The sequence below is a fragment of the Bidens hawaiensis genome, unplaced genomic scaffold, assembly GCF_021521415.1.
Source record: "Bidens hawaiensis isolate Kalapana, Puna unplaced genomic scaffold, B.hawaiensis_p1.1 tig00006258_1, whole genome shotgun sequence".
NCBI lineage: Eukaryota > Viridiplantae > Streptophyta > Magnoliopsida > Asterales > Asteraceae > Bidens > Bidens hawaiensis.
In genome coordinates, this window is record NW_027491415.1 from 173,285 (window position 1) to 192,105 (window position 18,821).

An 18,821-nucleotide genomic window follows, 5' to 3' on the forward strand; every position below is an offset into this window, starting at 1 on the left:
TTGATGACGACTTTCATTGTAACTTCTGGTTCTACCAAACATTGATATGCGATTTTCAAATACGTGGCCAAAGAATCTTGATTAGGTCCTCTGTTTGAGGTAAGAATGTCTTCATTACTTACTTCGTTTAGTTTAGGATCCATCATACTCTTTATTGTTCCTTCATAAACGTGGTGGCATGCAATAGCTGCAAGACCTTGGTCATTTTCAGCTATGTAAATTGAATCGTACGCCAACCTCCAGCATAAGACCTCAAATAGTATAACTCCAAAAGAAAAAACATATGGTTGTTTTCTCATTGCACGCAGATTGTTTAACTCTGGATCCGAGTAAACTCTTTTGCTAATGGGAATGCTCCCTTCTTGATTTGTCAAGTAATATGCTGGGATCCCATAGTAAGCGATCTTCGGCTCCCAGTTCTTGCCTATCAGAATGTTGGCACTCCTTATTTCACCGAGTTTTACCATTTGTTGGTTGTGTATCTTGGTGTGAAGGTGATCAAGCCCACGTGCAACCGCAAGGCACATGTGTAGACGTTCCGTCCATGTAAGATTATTCATTTTATCAACATTTTTCAAATAGTCGTCAAGGCTTTTGTTAGAAGAATGCTCATAAACAAGAATCATTTCATCATCCTCATCACAAAAGCCAAGAAGAGAGACAATGTTGGGATGCGCATAACTAGTCCATGTTTCAATTTCCGAAAAGAACTCCTCTTTTCCTTGTCCGCTTAGTTTACTAACAATGCGTTTTATAGCTGCAGTGATGCGTGTCTTTGGCGATTCACGATCATTCTTCTCTTCAAAGGCAAATGAAGTTTTGTTGTCAAAAGCGTTAATTTCTGCTTTGTACACCTTACCATATGGAAACGATCCAATGCAGCATGTTTCAGAGAATTTTTGGGTGGCCAATTCTATATCACTGAGCCGAAACCTTGAGAGAACCATGGACTCCCCCTGCAACATTATTTGTTAATACAAAGGAGAAAGTTGTAGCTTATGTATATGCTAGTGCGCTAATGAAAGTAAAAGGAAATTGCCATTTATCTATGCCTAATTATCAGAATTGCATGAAATTTGTAGATGTCATGGACTTATGGTTAATAAAAAAAGACAGATTCTTTGAACTCACATAAAAAATAGAAACTACCAATAAAATATGAAAGTGTATGTGTGTGTAGATGCATGGGAATCAGAAAAGAGCATCCACAACAACAAAAACACCCATCAGATTGCAAACTTCTTTCAAGTATATGAGACAAAGCTTGATTCTTAGACAAGCCATTTAATGGGTGAGAATTAATCATGTATTTTGTTCATAAAGTTAGGTGCAACTATTTATGTGTTAGCCGAGTTAGGTTGCATCAAGAGTGTCGTTATTATATTAGGGTAATGGAATTGTATTTCCGTAGTATAATAAAAATGAGTTTACTCTAAAATTAGGTGTTCGTTTTATTTTTTGTTTTGATATCAATTCAACATGAGAAAAATATTGCAATCTTTGTAACAATCTGACTTACCTGCACTTTCAATGCATTATGAAGTTCCTTGATGACGACTTCCATTGTCGGGCGTTTGGCTTGAGTTTCTGCCAAACATTGATATGCGATTCTTGAAAATGCTTCGAAAGATTCTTGATTGGGTCCTTTATTTACCGTGATAAGATGTTCGGCATCTTCTTCTATCATTTTAGGATCTATCAATTCCTTTAGTGTCCCCTCATTGAAACGTCGCCTTGCAATGGGCGCAAGCCCATTGTCATTTTCCCACACGTAAGTTGAATCATACGCTAACCTTCCGGATAGAATCTCAAATAAAACCACTCCAAATGAGTATATATCAGATTCTTTTTTATATTTACATGTAGTCAAATATTCCGGGTCCATATAAAACTCTGTGCCTGCAATACGTTTTGTATATATGGTGCTTGCTTGTTGACCCGTAGGGTGAAATTTGGAGAGCCCAAAATCAGCAACCTTTGCATTTAGATTAGCATCTAGTAAAATATTCTCGCTCTTTATATCGCGATGTATTATCCTTGGTTTGCCTTCCATGTTGGTGTGAAGGTAATTAATTCCATGTGCAATATCAAGACAAATTTGTAGTCTTTTCTCCCAAGGAAGATCAATAGTTTTAGAAGTGTTTCCCAAATAATCACTTAGACTTCCTTTAGTAGCATACTCATACACAAGAATCATGTCACGAGCTTCTGTACAAAAGCCTAGAAGAGAGACTATGTTTGGATGCTTACAACTTGAAAGCAGCTCAATTTCCGTTAAAAACCCTCGTTTACTATTCTCGTCTTCCCTATCAATGATGCATTTTATGGCTACAGTTCTTCTCATAGGCAGTTTATCTTTACTTTTACCTTCCATCGATGAAAAATTTTCGACATCTAAAACATCTAGTTCTGCTTTGTATACTCTACCGTACCCGCCAGCCCCTACATAGTATGCTTCATCAAAACCACTTGTAGCTGACTTTATTTCGCTTAAAGGAATCTTCAACAATTCCATCTACAAAATCATGTGTTAGCAAAGGGGAGTGTATTAGGGAATCTAAATAAATAAAGTTACAACTGTTTGAAGTTTGACTTATTTATACTCCCTCCGTCGCATTAAAAGTGTCATCGTTTGAAAAACACAAAGTTCAAGGTAGATTGAATGATTACTTTTTTTTTGCTTACGAAATAACAATAATGTCTTTGAAAATTGGGTCAATTAATATTGTTTATTAATGTTAGTTGTGTGTTTAAGGAGTACTTGTTAAGCTGTTAGTTGTTTGTGATTCGGCTTTATGCTCTCCCTGGAAAACTTGTGATGGAGGTTAGAATAGATGAAGAAGATGTGTATTATGTTTGCTATTTGATTAATTTAATATTAATATGTATGGTTGGGTATTATTGAATAACTCTAAAATAAAATATTACCTTCAACAGATTTGATGGTGTACCTTCATCTGCAAATCTTGACTGCTCCTTTAAAACCAATTATCACAAAGAAAAGTCAACTAGCAAACATATATATATAATAATGATAATATCTAAAGGATGTAAGAAAACATGACCAAAATTTATTAAAAAAAAAGGTGAATGGTGATCTTACAAGATATTCATATGACCATTGAAGTTCCAACATGTCTTCGAGTTCTTTGACAATGTGATCCATAGTTGGACGTTTCACAAGTTGTTCATTTAAGCAGCTATAAGTCATTTTTATCAAGTCACTCCATGACTGTGTGTCCATTTGTTTCCTTAAATTTGGATCAATGATGTCATCAAGTTCTTTCTTAACGCCATGCTCCCCGCTCGTTGGTTTCCTCCCACAAACGACTTCAAACAGCAACACACCAAACGAGTAAACATCGTATTTGGGTGTCATATTTGTGTTGTCAAAGTAGCGAGAGAAGAGAAGGCGATGCCTCAAACTTTGAGGATATTTTGTGGAAAGTTCAAAACCAAATATTTTTGGTTCCCAATCTTTATCCAAAAATATTTTAGAGCTATTGATGTCACAATGTATGATATCATAATGGAGGTAATTCAACGCACGCGCAACACCTAAACATATCTTCAGTCTTCTATACCATGTGAGATTTGGATCGTTTAGATGCTGATCTAGAATCCCATTAACTACATGCTCATAAATGATGATCTTTTCATCGTTCTCGTCACAAAACCCAACAAAAGAGATGATATTTTTATGCTCGAGACTAGAAAGCATTGAAATCTCCGTCTTTAATGCATCTCCTTGCCCATACTTAGAATCAAACCTCCGTACAACAATATCCATCATTTTCGATTTCCCATGCACCATGAGTCGTCCTTTGTACACCTTTCCTAATCCACCTATGAGATTTTCCTCAGAAAAATTGTTGGTGGCTAATGATATCTCTTGAAATCGGTATGCCTAAGTAAAACAAAGAGAAAAACAAAAGGTTTCTAATTATTTAAGCTAAAAAAAATCCTTATTTAGCATTCCATTTCCCATCTCAAGGAAATTTGGAAGGTTAACGAGTTTGGAAGTGAGCTAGAGACTGCGAAAACAGATGCCTTGCAATAACAGACACGCCTGGCTAATGTCTCTGGATGAAAGTGGGAACCCTTGTTAATAAATCAAAAAACAAAGTGTGGGAAAAGAATTTACGAGCATAATTCATCCATGGATAGTCGGTGGATCACCGATGGAGTCACCGGACGGGGAAAACACGAGATTAACTAACATAACAAACAATTGTGTATAGAGAAAACACTCTTTGTAATATTGATTCTCCAAATAACTTAACTACAATACAAAACTAACTTGCTCACTTTAAGCAACAGATTAACTAACATAACAAACAATTATGTATTTTTGCCCTTTCTACCCTCTGACTTCTTACATTTTGATTTTGACCATTGACTTTAGACTTTATCCAACTTTCTCTTCTGGTCATGAAGAGTGGTTGATAATATTTTATAAAAATAAAAGCATATCTTAGCTGAAAATATAAATACATACACATACACAATACCACATTTTCTATGTTCATTATATTAGAAATATAAATGAGGTTAAACGTCATTTTGATACATCAAATTTTATTTTTAATAAATATTCCTCTTTGATGATGCACCACAACCACTTTAATTATTATGAAAATACCTTTATGTGCAAGGGCTGAATGTCAAGTCAAGGATCGATCATCGATTAAACAAAACAAAAACGATGTGGAATGACTCTCCAGTTTTATTGAGAAAATGAACTCAAAACTCAATACATCAACTCGTCCAAACCGACCATGACTCGATCAGGACTATATATATGCCATAACTCGGCTACAAATCATAAGCCGTCTACGTACGACTCTAATTCTAGCTATAAATGGTAATCAAACTTGCTTTTAATTGTACGTCTATGCTAAATTTCTAATCCATCAACTTATAGATTAGGTTAATTAATAAACCGATGATATAAATGAAATCGGCCCTACCCAACCCAAACCGACTTCTAGAGTCCCGGTCCAACAGAATGTCCTTTAATGTAATAATAATCGTAATAATAGGAATCAAGTTAACAAATTTATAGCCCATTATATATGCTAAAAAGGATGAAAGGTAGAAAAGAGTAGTCAAAGGATTGATGGTCTTACCAAGTGGATGGATGATGATGCACCTTCAATTGCAGCAGCAACTATTGATTGATCCTTTATTATGAATAATCACAATAATGAGAATTAACTAATAGATGAAAGGTAGAGAAGAGAAGTTAAAATGATTACATGTTTGTGTTGAAGTTCCAATGTTTTCTCAAGTTTAGCGAGAAGTTGATTCGCATCTGGACGTTCTGACGGACGCACCTTTAAGCAACAATATGCCGTTTCAGCGAAGATATTTAGTGATTGCGAGTTCATTTGTCTTCGAAGATCCGGATCGATCAAATCATCTAGTTTTCCCTCTTCATAATGTGATCTTGCCAGTCGAGCAAAATACCAATTATCATTGTTTTGGATGGATGCTTCTTTACCAAACAAGACTTCAAACAACAAGACACCAAAGGAGAAGATGTCTGATTTGTTAGTCACATAATTATGCGTGTTTTCATGTGCTGGGTCCAAATATTGTAACGCACGAAGATATTTACTAGTACTCTTAGGACCATCATGCTCATCCGCAACAGCAAATGCAAAACCATGTAACTTGGGTTCCCAGTTATGATCTAGTAAAATTTTGGAGCTCTTGATGTTACCATGTATGATGTTATAATCATAATGAAGGGATTTTAATGCACGTGCAACACCGACACATATGTGCAATCTTCGCATCCAAGTGAGGGTTAGGCCACTTAGATGTTTGTTAAGACTTTCATTAACCTCATACTTTTGTATGATTAAAGTCTCGTTTTCGGTGCTAGCAATCTTTAAAACCGAGTCGATATTTTTATGCTTAAGCCCTTTGTAAAACATCAGCTCGTTGAAAGTAAGGAATTGTTGTCGAGATTTGCGTACAACAATATTGATCAGTTCCTCAGATTGTAAGAGTTGTCCTTTGTAAACCTTACAATAGGTACCTTGTGTAAGGAGATTTTCATCAGCAAAGTTGTTGGTGGCGGATTCTATCTCGGCATATGGGATATATAATAAATCCATATATTCATCCCAGGTCATGACGGCTTCGTCTTTGGAAGATGAAGACATGATGTCTGTGGTGATCAAAGAACGAAACAATATATTTTGTAGGTTTCTCCGAAAACTATCGTTCCTTTTTGATTTTCAGTAAATCAAAACACTTGGTTTTATTTCATGTGCTTCAAGTGTAAGAAGGGTTGTGGAAGAATGTGAGAAAGGTGCAAAAGTTCCTAAATATGCGAGCACGTATATAAACAATGCTTCTAAGACTTAGTATCATAATTCATTATTATATGTGGCCGATCGAAGAAGAACTTAATATCATAGTATGTAACTGATTATTGACTATAAAATTAGGCAACTTGCAGTGGGATGTCAACATTCATTGCGCAAGCCACCTGCATGTGTCATGAAATGTTAATTGTTTTAATGGATAGCTCTTAGTATACTTATATTTAGTATGCATTTGATTATTAAGACTTGAAATCTGAAACAATCGTTTGGTGGAATATTGTATATAAAACTTAAATGCTGCTTAGGTTTTTTTTAAACATCAATTTTTACACCTACATACACCGCCATCTAAACTTTTGAACTCATGAATTAATTAAATGTTTGTTGGTAGTTAGTAACTTTGATTATGTGTATCACCCAACTACACGGGATGCCAACTTGGCTATGTTAGGCTGTTAGCTAAGTGGTGGTGAGGTTTAAGGAGGAGTAAGACATAATTTGGCGAAAGGTTATCCGGTCTTTTCATCGTTCTTCTAAGTCCGGGCAATTCATCCAGGACAAGATCTCAGTTTTAGGCTCTTGTAAACATACATTCAATATGGTCATGACTTAGTGAAAAAGGGGATAAATCTTAGTAGTGTGATAAAACAATAAGTAAGAGATGATAGAGGTTTTATGTTCAAGCTAAAGTGTTGGACTCGGGTGAACCCTTATGTAACCGACTTACTCCTTTCTGCTCACGAGACTAGAAAAGTCATGTAAAGTGGCGAACAGGTTGTTGATGTATTCCCTGGTAATTTCTGGTCAATGGGGCTGGTATAGAGAGCCATCATGGGGTCCAGAAATAGATGAATTTCGGCAGCTATTGTTGTTATGTCAACCATTTTTGTTGGATTAATTGCACAAGCCACCTGCATTTATGTAATTTCCCTTAGATCTTTCCTCTAACAACGATCCACTATTGGACATTCCTAGATCAGGACACGAGTTATGATTCGTTCTTCCATTTCCCGTCTTAACCTCATTTATCCCAACCGTGGTTTCTATAATTCATATGGTTAAAGGGACGCTCTCCTACTATATCCGTCATTGTTGAGGAGATCTATGTCCTCTTTTCACATGATTTGGCTCAATCAAACAATTCTTCAACATCAAGTCTTATGTCCAAACCCCTTTTATGATGGCTAGTTCCAGTCGTGCCATCTGTATGGCGGATATCCTTTGTGGACATAGTCCAATGTCTCTTCCGGATCCTTCCCATAGTCATATCTCATCACCGACTAGGTGACTATAGAACTTAAATTAAATAATACATAAATGTAATCATTTATTGTAAGTAATAAATTAAATCCTATATTTAGAACAATCATTTAATAACAATTTTTTTACATTAATTATTTCAACAAAAACACACCATAATAATATCTTTAAAAAATAGAAAGAAAATTGTCACATAATAGTAATCAAATTTCAAAAATATTTTAATTATGCCACTCATACATTTTTTTTCCAAATCAGATTACTAAATTTTCAGAGTCTCATCGGGTTTTTTATGCCTAAAAAAAAAAAGCCGTCTCATTTTCTCATTATATAAACAACCTTAGTAAAAATCAAAACAAAACAAAATAGAAAAAAAGGTTTTGAGAAAACAACCTGAGTTTCCCAAATTCATCATCCACTTCCTAACTGCATAACCAAAATTCAGACACAATAATTAACCAGTAGGCATCATCAGGTTCGTTACATCATTATATTAACTATCTTAATTTCAATTTCACTTATCATCATTTCATGTAATCAGTTTCACATTTCATCAAACCCTGACCCCCAATTTCACGTTTCATCAAACCCTAATTCTCCGTCACCTTCATTCCAATTTCATCAGAACTTAACCTCTATTGATTCAGGCAAGCTTCGTTAACCGTTATATGTATATACACGATCAGTCGATTCAAATTAGCGTCAATTTGCGTACTAATTTGAGTTACTTAGGGTTTGTAATTGTGAAATCGAGCTAGCTACATTTCACTTATTATAAACTTATATTTAGCACTTAATTAATTGTTGTATATACTTAATACCTGTTAAATCTGTGCTAAATTAGGATTTAGTAACTACTTGCTATCTTAATAATGTTTATACACTATCGATCGATTCAATTTAATGTTAAATTAGGTTTTAGTAACTACTTGTTATCTTAATTAATGTTGTATATACAGAATATATGTTAAATTAGGTTTAGTAACGGCTTGTTATGTTGCAGAGATGAGTAGTTTAGCTGAGAGGCTTCGTGTTAGATCGGATTCGAGGCCTCGATACAGTATGGATGATTCCGATGATGAATCGGATCTTCCGCTCGGTAAATCCAAAAAATCAGAGAAGTTTCAGAAGTTAGTCAGAGATGACGCGGTAATTTCCTTTTTTATATAGATTCTGCACGACACGTATGACGTATCTATTGCAAAATAATATTTAGTTGAATGTTTACAGGTGGAGGATTTGTGTCACGCGTGTGGTGAATCTGGGAATCTACTTGTTTGTGAGACGTGCACGTATGAGTACCATCCCAAGTGTTTAATGCCGCCTTTGAAAGCTCCGCTTCCTGCCACCTGGTGGTGTCCAAAATGTGTATGTTATGAAATGAAATGATTTGATATTGTTGTGTTTCACGCTTAAGGATTACGTTTTGATTATTGTGATGTGCTGTACTTGCAGGTTAATCCGTTGAATGATATAGAAAAGATTTTGGACTGTGAAATGAGGCCTACGGTTGCTGATGATAGTGATGCTTCTAAACTTGGTTCAAAGCAGATATTTGTGAAACAGTATCTTGTTAAGTGGAAAGGTTTATCTTATCTCCATTGCACATGGTATAATATCTTTTCATAGTTAATCTTAAAACACGAAGTTACTTTTAATTTTTTTAGTTAACCCGGACTCTCTTTTTTTGGTGTATTTAGGGTACCAGAAAAGGAGTTTATAAAAGCCTACAAGGAATTGCCTCGTTTAAGGACAAAAGTAAACAATTTTTGCAAGCAAATGCCGGTGGGCAACACCTCAGAAGATGATTTTGTCGCAATTAGGCCCGAATATACAATGGTTGATCGGATTCTTGCTTGCAGGTGAAATAATTTGAAATCTCAACCTATGATTTTTAGATAAAGTTGTTAATATGCCTTTTAAGTGATATCTGGTGAATGAATTAGGCAAGAAGAGGATGAGGAAAAGGAATATTTAGTAAAATGGGTGGGACTTAGTTATGATGAATGCTATTGGGAATCAGAATCAGATATCGCGTCATTTCAGCAACAAATTGAGAATTTTAATAGGTTGCGGTCTAGATATAGAAAGTTAAGGAAGCAAAAAGGCAATATTCGTGACGCAGTTGACTCCAAAATGAAGTCAAAAGAATTTCTGCAATTTGAAAAAAGCCCCGAATTTCTTCCTGGAGGTATGCAAATTTTTATTATTGATTATTGTATACAGTTCTGTTAGATATTTCAAATTGGTGTAATTGTAGGTGAGCTCCACCCATATCAGCTTGAAGGATTGAATTTCTTGCGGTTTTCATGGTCTAAACAAACACACGTGATACTTGCAGACGAAATGGGACTTGGTATGCTTTCTCGAGTCTCTTATTCTTGCTTTGATACATAAAGTTACAATTTTAATTAATCTTTTTAAAATTTTAGGAAAAACGATACAAAGTATAGCTTTTTTGGCATCTTTATACGAAGAGAACGTGTCCCCACATTTAGTAGTAGCACCGCTTTCCACATTGAGAAACTGGGAACGCGAGTTTGCCACATGGGCACCTCATATGAATGTTGTAAGTTGCAAATTCTCTTGACAGTTTAAAACATATGTTTGATTTAGGCTTGAGGTTTAGTTTCCAGAATAATAAGGTAACCAACAACTGCAGGTAATGTATGTTGGAACGGCTGCTGCGCGTGCTGTCATAAGAGAACACGAGTTTTATTACCCGAGATCTCATAAAAAAGACAAGAAAAAGAAACATGGGATTGGTGAAAGTAAGCAAGCAAGGATAAAATTTGATGTGCTATTGACATCTTATGAAATGATTAATATAGATAACGGGTCATTGAAGGCGATAGATTGGGAGACCATGGTACGCTTTTTTGACCGTTTAATACAATTTTTTGATAATTTACATTTATTATTTAATGAATTTTTTATTGTGTAGATAGTGGACGAAGGTCATCGCCTTAAAAATAAAGATTCAAAGTTGTTTTCTATGTTAAAGCAGTTTAACACTCGACACCGTACATTATTGACTGGAACTCCTCTTCAGGTTTTCTAACATTTTTTGGATAAAATATTTTAGTATATATGTTGTGTTGTAGTTTTTCACTTTCTTTGTTATTATAAATGTCTTTCAGAACAACTTGGATGAGCTTTTCATGCTTATGCACTTTCTTGATGCTGGAAAGGTTAGTTTTACAGCTGTACAGTTTTACTGCAACTGTTAGCTATAACTTTTTACGGGTGTGAATTTATGACATGAACCTAACACGATATTCACGGGTTCCTGTGTACTGTTTAGTATAAATGGGTTCGGGTGAAACCTGCGAACCCTTATAGCTAAATGGGCCATGTTCGTTTTAACCCGGCGGCTTTGCGGGTTGCCCCGTTTAACCCATTTGTTTTTTTTTTAAATTGTGAGTTATGTCATAAGTTATAGTGGTTGGGTGTCTTCTGCCGAAATATTAAAACTTAAAAGAGAAATTAGCGTAAGATTTAATTATTAAAATGTAACTGTTTCATATACATATGTTTATTTTGTTGTAATGATTTAAATTTTTAATATTATTGAGTGAAAAAATAGAAAATAAATTCGGTTAAACAGGCCGTGTTCATGTCAACTTGAAAAATCTCATGTCGTGTTTGGGCACATACATATGTCTAACACGATTTCGGGTCAACCCCCAAACACAATTAGCACCTCTATAACTGTTTGTAATTTGACATAATGAAATATAAATATCTGAAAAATATGGTTTATTTAACTTAAAATGTTTGCAGTTTGCAAGTTTGGAGGAGTTTCAGGAAGAGTTCAAGGATATTAATCAAGAAGAGCAGGTTTCAAGGCTACATAAGATGTTGGCCCCACATCTTCTAAGAAGTAAACATCTCAAATTTGTACTTGTTGTGTTTCAGTTATTTTTATCAATTTTATAATAACATTGATGATCTTTTTGTGTACATAAATGGCAGGACTTAAGAAAGATGTAATGAAGAAACTACCACCTAAAAAAGAACTCATGATACGTGTGGAGTTAAGTAGCAAACAGAAAGAGTATTATAAAGCAATTCTAACGCGTAATTATCAGTTATTAACTCGTCGAGGTGGAGCTCAGGTGAACTTTTAACTTTATGGATGTGCTACTTCAGGTATTATTTTTTAAAAGTTAAAATCTGACATGTGATGGTTATTGCTGTATTAATCAGATTTCGCTTATTAATGTGGTTATGGAACTGCGTAAGCTTTGTTGTCACCCATTCATGCTTGAGGGAGTTGAACCAGAAGACACTGATGAGTTCTACAAGTAATATAATTTATCTTTTTTTCCTTCAAGTTTGTAAACGAACCGAATGAACACGAACGGTGCATGTTCATGTTCGTTCATTTAACTTTAGCTGCATAAACGATCGAACACGAACAATTTAGCAAAAGGAGTTTTCTTGTTCGTATTCGTGACTTCGTTCGTTAAGAGAATGGAAATGTTCATGTTCATCAGTTCATGTTCATTTATGTTTGTTAACAGTATAATGAATGGTTAATGTAAAGAACAATGTGTTGGGCCTAAAAAGTTATTAAAACTATACCAAGTTGTAATGGGCAATAAAGTTCTAAATGAATATATAATGAATGTAAACGAACGAACTTAAACAAATGTAAACTAAATGAACGAACGAGACAGGTGTTCATGTTTGCTCATTTAACTAAATGAACAAAAAAATATCTTCATGTTCGTACAACATAAACTAACTTCCCAGCGAATGGTTCACAAACTGTTCACTGAATGTTCAGTTTGTTTACAAGTATGCAAATAATCATTTTTGTTCATAAATTGAACTAATTTATTTCATATTCTGTTTGTCAGACAACTATTGGAAGCTTCCGGAAAATTGCAGCTTTTGGACAAAATGATGGTGAAGCTAAAAGAGCAAGGACATAGAGTTTTAATATACACACAATTTCAGCACATGCTGGATTTGTTGGAAGATTATTGCAATTACAAGGTAGGAACGGTTAACAAATTTGACTTTTGTTGTTGACTTTGATGTGAATATGTGTTCTTTAAATGCTATTCAGAAATGGCTATATGAACGGATTGATGGGAAAGTTAATGGCGGTGAAAGACAAGTTCGGATTGATAGGTTCAATGCGGCCGGTTCTTCTAGATTTTGCTTTTTGTTGTCTACCAGAGCCGGTGGTCTTGGAATAAACCTTGCCACTGCAGACACGGTTATTATATATGACAGTGATTGGAACCCACATGCTGATTTACAAGCTATGGCCCGTGCTCATCGTCTTGGACAGAAAAACAAGGTTAGAAGTTGGTTAGATTGGTAATCTGTCAAAACAGGTTTAGGTTCAAGTGGGATGTTTTTAGTATGTGCTGAACCTGGTCAAGTCAGGTCGAGTGAAAACGTTTTTTTTTGTGCTTCAGTAATTAGTGGGTGTGCATAGATCGGTTTTTGGGTTTTATAATTTTTTTAATTCGGTTTTCATAATGGGTTTAATTCAGTTTTGGTTTTGCAAATTTGGGTTTACATTTTTGGACCGATTTTTTTTTTGACCAAAAATAATGAAACATCGGTCTGAAACTTTAGGCCTAAATTTGTTCTTTTGTTAATTAATAATTAATTGTTTATTACACATCTGGGACTATAATTTCTTGGGTACACCATTTATTATTTATAATTTACGTAACATTCAAAAAAAAATTTATATTCCATTAGTTCAATGACAAAAGTCGGTTTTTCGGTTTGTACGTTTTTGGTTCGGTAATGGTTGGTTCGGTCCGCTTTTTTTGGTTTCGGTACATGCAAAACCGAAATTGATACGAAAATTTGGATTTTGAAAAAAAACATAAAACCAAGCCGTCGGTTTTGGGTTGGGTTTAGTTGTTTTAATTATTTCGGTTACTGGTCGGTTAATTTGTTATAATAATTAATGTATTAAATGCTTAAAAAAGCTATATTTAATTGTAATAATCTAAATCATTCATAATATGATTTAGGAGGTTGACCAGATTGTTCATTTTGAAATTCTTTATATATAATCAACGTGTTAATGATGCATTGATGCTTATAAAAACAAAACAAAAAATGTCTACAATAATAATTCAAAATCCTTGTTAATTGCATAAAAACAAGACTTTAGTTGACTTTCAAGTTTCAACCCCCTTTGAGGTAGCCTTTTTTGTTTACTTTAGTTGACTCTCTTTAGTAATGTGGTTATTTGTCATTTTGCAGGTGATGATATTTAGACTCATAACGAGAGGAACGATTGAAGAAAGAATGATGGAGATGACCAAAAAGAAGATGGTTTTAGAGCATTTGGTTGTTGGCAAGCTTAAAAATCAAAACATCAACCAGGTACATTTTACTGCCGGAAATGATTTGAAACAAGTTGATTTATTTTCTGTGTTTATTTATTACAATTTACAATGTAGGAAGAGCTCGATGACATTATAAGATATGGTTCAAAGGAATTGTTTGCTGATGAAAATGACGAGGCAACAAAATCAAGGCAAATTCATTATGATGATGCTGCAATAGATAGGTAAATGATTATATACACGAATTATTCGTAGTATAAAAAAACCGGCTGTCAAAAGTGATAATATTCATATAAGAATGTTAAGTTTTGGGTAGTATAATGAACATGTGTGCGCTCAGAAAGTCTATTGGTATTTTCAACAATTGTATTTAAATTATGTATAAAATATGTTATGTTTACCTATTACTAATTGATCCAAACAGTACAAAAAATTGATTTCTAAATGGGACAAGTTGAAAAAGTATGTTGATATTGTATATAAGCTGCCTTGATAAAAGTTCATATTATTTTTTTTTCTTTGGTATATTTGACCAAATACGCACTATGGTTTCTTCGTTTCTTAAACTTTGATAGATTACTTAACCGTGACTACACCGAGGAAGAAAATGCTGCAACAGATGATGCAGAAGAAGACGGCTTTTTGAAAGCATTTAAGGTTTGTGGGGACTGGTTGTGTTTGGTACTGCTTCTAGATGGGATTTTATGTTTGGAAATTGAATTAAAGTTAGGTTTTTTTTATAACTTAATATAATTAGGTGGCAAATTTTGAGTATATTGATGAGACTGAGTCAAGAATGGAAGAGGAAATAGAAGAGCCATTGGCAGAGAACAAAAGTGCAGCAAATAATGTAGAAAGGTCGAGTTATTGGGAGGAATTGTTAAAAGATAGATATGAAGTGCACAAAATTGAAGAATTTAATTCTATGGGAAAGGGAAAAAGAAGCCGTAAGCAGGTATTTATGATATTTAAGAGGACATTTATTAATTTCAATTTAATTGTGTTTTCATAAATCACACATCTGTTTGTTATTTTGGCAATTATCAGATGGTGTCCGTTGAAGATGATGATCTTGCGGGATTGGAAGATGTAAGCTCTGACGCTGATGATAATTATGAGGCAGAATTATCTGATGGCGATAATTCAACCGGAATCGCACCCGCAAGAAAGCCTTACCGAAAGAAAACACGTGGTAAATGTTTCAGTAATTTTTTTATGTTTTATTTTTTTAAAATTTTATAGGTTGTATAAGTATCATAGTTTGATTTTGAAAAATTTTCTTTTCTGTTTTCCAGTTGACAATGCTGAACAACCTCCCCTTATGGAAGGTGAAGGGAGAGCCTTTAGAGTACTTGGGTTTAATCAAAGTCAAAGGGCCCAATTTGTGCAAACCTTAATGAGGTATTGTTACTATAAGTTATTATAATTTTAATAGTTGTAATGGACATTAAAATGTGTATAAGTATATTGCAGATTTGGGGTTGGAGACTTTGATTGGGCAGAATTTACTTCACGATTAAAGCAAAAGAGTTATGAAGAAATTAAAGCGTAAGTGTCTCAGTTATTTTATTCTCTTTTATTATCTCAAAATTATTACTGTGATATTAAAAATGTCTACTTTTTATTTTTTGGTTTATTATCGACCTGCAGTTATGGAAAGCTCTTCTTGGCACACATTTCAGAAGATATGACAGACGCTGTCACTTTCTCAGGTGACTTTCTTGTCTCTAATATCTTCTATTTATGTGTGTAATTAGTTCTTTTTTTTAATGTGTAATTATATAATTGCAGATGGTGTACCGAAAGAGGGGCTAAGAATTGAAGACGTACTTGTCAGAATTGCAGTTTTGCTTCTTGTAAGAGATAAGGTGAGTTCCATCCTTCGTATAATAATTATTTTTTAATGTGATTATTTTATCTAATCATTTACCATCTTAAATTGTTCAGGTGAAATCTTCTCCAGAGAATCCACCAGCTCCACTATTTACAGATGACATCATATATCGTTATCCTGGATTACGAGGTCTGAAATTCTGGAAGGACGAGCATGATCGAACCCTACTCCGTGCTGTGTTAAAGTAACCCTTTTTATAATTTTTGTTGTTATATCATATTTTCCTTGTTATGATAGATATTATTTCTTATTTACTCTTTGTTTTTTAATTTAGGCACGGTTATGGAAGATGGCAAGCTATTGTTGATGACAAGGACTTGCGGATTGTAGAAGTTATCTGTCAAGAACTGCGTCTTCCAAGTGCAAATCTGAGCGCTCCTGGAGCGGCTCAGCCTTCTTATACTGCCCCTGCTGGCAGCAGTCTTGACGGTCAAACTGTGGCCTCTGGTGGTCAACCACAAGACACTGCTGCCTCAAATAATGCATTGTATCAGTTTAGAGAAATGCAAAGAAGAGTCGTTGAGTTTGTTAAAAAACGGGTCCTACTTCTTGAAAAAGGACTTAATGCCGAATACCAAAAAGAGTACTTTGTAAGTCGGTTTTATTACACGTTTTATTAATTTATATGATTCTCTCGTTTATGCAATATTATATGTTTATTTACAGGGTGATGAAAAGCCTAACGAGATACAAAGTGACAATATGGAGACCGAACAAAAGGTTGTAGACAAACCAACCGCAAGTCAAAATGGAAGTGTGACTCAGGTGTCCGGTCAACTGCCTCAAATTGAAGTTATCTGTAAGTGTCTAAATTATTTGATGGCAATTAGTTACATGTTATTTAGGCCTATAATTAACCAAACGCTAAGTGAACCGTTTGTGTATTGTTCGGCGGGAAGTTTGTTTTTGTTCATTTAATTAAACGAACGAAAATGGACACATGTCTCGTTTGTTCATTTATGTTCATGGGCGTTTGTTTAAGTTCATTTGTTTACATTCATTTATGTTAGTTTACGTTTGTTTAAGTTCGCATATTTGCGCTCGTTAGTATATTGTTTGTATGTACTTCTAACTGGTTTTGTCTTGGTTATGTTTGTTTGTGAACCATTTATTAATATTGTTCACGAACATAAACGAACACGAACATGTTCATTTCCTAACGAATGAACATGAACTAGAAAACCTCGTCCGTGTTCGATCGTTTGTTCGGTTAAGGTTAAACTAACGGCCACGAACATGCTCCGTTTGTGTTCATTCGGTTCATTTACAAGGCCTAACTTTATTCTTTATTTTGTCTTTATTGAAAGAAATCTAGGTATTTTATAATAGTCAACAGTTTATCGAAACCATGTGTCTAGTCAAAGTCAAAGTTTGCTTTTAAATTTAAGTCTTCCAATGAACATGACCTATTTTTTATTCTCAACAGCTGCAGAAGAAATAACAGCAGCTGCTTGTGATGATAAACCGGATCGTTTAGCAATGCCCCATCTATATAACGAGGTAACTAATTAATATTGTCGTATTAGTATCAGTATATTTTAATATATTAGTTATAACATTAAACATGTGATTTGTAGATGTGCACACTTGTAGAGGAAAATGCAAGTTTGGAGCTTAAAAAGAATCTTCAACCACTAGAAACCATACATGAAAAAATCACTAAAATCATCTCTCCAGTGACTGAAACCGAGAAGAGTAACGGTGACGTTGCTAGTTCAAGTCCACATCAGCATGAATCGGGTCCCGTCAATGGGGATGTGAAAATGGAAGACGCGGATGGTCATCAAGACAAGTCTAGTGAAGAAAAACCAGGGCCGGGTGTCATTGTTTTGGAGTAGAGACTTCAAACATGAAACATGTTGCTTGTTGTGGACTTTTGAAAGTTGTGAAGATCAACTGTTTGACTTTTAGTTATACTAAAGTGGGGTTGGATCTTTATTACTAATTAAGGAATGTGAGAACTAATTAGGTGCTAAAGTTTGTGTAAGTTAAGTACACACCAATGTTAATTTGAAAGTGGGCTTTGCTTTTGATCATAGGAACTACAACTAGAACTACAACTATATTTCATCTAATACACACCAATGTATTGGTGTTATGTTGAGTTTGTTTTATAAACATTGATTCTCAAGGTGAGGCATTTGTCCGTGGATTGTTTTGGATGAAATTTGAGATTTGCATTATTTGGTTTGTTTTTATGGCATATATACTGATGTTTACGCTTCAGCTTTGACTCGCTTACGAACGTCATCAAGGAAGAAATTCATCATTGTAGGAAACCCTATTGAGTAAGGTTTCGAACATGATGTTGGTGGGCGTTGAGAATGAAGATGATGAAGACATAGATGACGGGCCCACGTGAATTATTATTATTTTATTGTTTATTTTTCATTCTTTTCAATGTTTTAATTTAATTATATTTCATTAAAGGGTATAATAGTAATTTTAACTAATAAACTTAACGGCTATCCAAATGTTACATTATTAACTCAAAATTAAAATGAAAATAGTTATAGCCTAAATGTAGTTGGGCTCTACAAGTAACTAGTTAAAGAAACATTAGATTTCAAGTCCGCAAGTTGAATAATAAATGACTTTTACCACCAGGCATTGGATGGTTCTTCATGACAAATGGATAGAGTGAGTTAACATTGTAGTAGTATAGGTCCTCACCATAAGGTTTGTATGTATCAGTATGTCCTCCGTAGTATGCTTTTCTAATAAAGTTGTCGTTCCTTCTGAGCCAGGATCAAACTCTTCTTTTGACTATGATTTGGCCCTACAGTGGTAGAACCTGGTGAACCGGGCGTACAACTTCTCAACCTTCTGTGAACTTTTCTTCTCTTATGATTTTTGCTACAAGCTACCTTTAGCTAGGAGCCTCTTTTCCTTCTGGCCAGCTCCCCGAAAACAACGTTCGACTTGCATGTGTTAAGCATATAGCTAGCATTCCTTCTGAGCCAGGATCAAACTCTTCTTTTGACTATGATTTGGCCCTAC

The 18,821-nt window shown here is 34.5% G+C and overlaps 2 protein-coding genes across 2 annotated transcripts; one reads left to right on the forward strand and one right to left on the reverse strand.

The window, feature by feature from the left end:
- Positions 1-3,494: 3,494 nt before the first annotated feature.
- On the reverse strand, positions 3,495-6,173 carry LOC143631833 (receptor-like protein kinase HERK 1). The gene is made up of 4 exons (XM_077100458.1): positions 5,259-6,173; positions 5,130-5,183; positions 3,635-3,907; positions 3,495-3,500 (listed from the first exon to the last, which is right to left on the reverse strand). The coding sequence occupies exons 1-4, from the start codon at positions 6,171-6,173 to the stop codon at positions 3,495-3,497; spliced, it is 1,248 nt and encodes a 415-aa protein (XP_076956573.1).
- Positions 6,174-7,955: 1,782 nt separating this feature from the next.
- LOC143631870 (CHD3-type chromatin-remodeling factor PICKLE-like) lies at positions 7,956-17,773 on the forward strand. The gene is made up of 30 exons (XM_077100494.1): positions 7,956-8,073; positions 8,602-8,747; positions 8,829-8,966; positions 9,054-9,208; positions 9,299-9,460; positions 9,545-9,789; positions 9,859-9,954; positions 10,031-10,167; positions 10,261-10,467; positions 10,543-10,650; positions 10,739-10,789; positions 11,382-11,481; positions 11,574-11,716; positions 11,808-11,905; positions 12,464-12,602; positions 12,676-12,912; positions 13,842-13,964; positions 14,042-14,151; positions 14,503-14,584; positions 14,685-14,882; positions 14,975-15,119; positions 15,223-15,328; positions 15,401-15,475; positions 15,578-15,639; positions 15,719-15,795; positions 15,875-16,005; positions 16,096-16,411; positions 16,488-16,620; positions 17,248-17,321; positions 17,399-17,773. The coding sequence occupies exons 2-30, from the start codon at positions 8,604-8,606 to the stop codon at positions 17,657-17,659; spliced, it is 4,053 nt and encodes a 1,350-aa protein (XP_076956609.1). The 5' UTR covers positions 7,956-8,073; positions 8,602-8,603; the 3' UTR covers positions 17,660-17,773.
- The last annotated feature ends 1,048 nt before the right edge of the window (positions 17,774-18,821 follow it).

Excerpts from the sequence above, each read along its gene's own strand:
- LOC143631833 (XM_077100458.1), bottom strand. The coding sequence starts at position 6,173 with ATGTCTTCATCTTCCAAAGACGAAGCCGTCATGACCTGGGATGAATAT. Across the intron at positions 5,184-5,258 it reads TGGAACTTCAACACAAACAT|GATCAATCAATAGTTGCTGC; the intron begins GTAATCATTTTA and ends TTCATAATAAAG. Across the intron at positions 3,908-5,129 it reads CATCATCATCCATCCACTTG|GCATACCGATTTCAAGAGAT; the intron begins GTAAGACCATCA and ends TGTTTTACTTAG.
- LOC143631870 (XM_077100494.1), top strand. The coding sequence starts at position 8,604 with ATGAGTAGTTTAGCTGAGAGGCTTCGTGTTAGATCGGATTCGAGGCCT. Across the intron at positions 14,152-14,502 it reads GATGATGCTGCAATAGATAG|ATTACTTAACCGTGACTACA; the intron begins GTAAATGATTAT and ends AAACTTTGATAG. Across the intron at positions 15,476-15,577 it reads AGTTATGAAGAAATTAAAGC|TTATGGAAAGCTCTTCTTGG; the intron begins GTAAGTGTCTCA and ends ATCGACCTGCAG.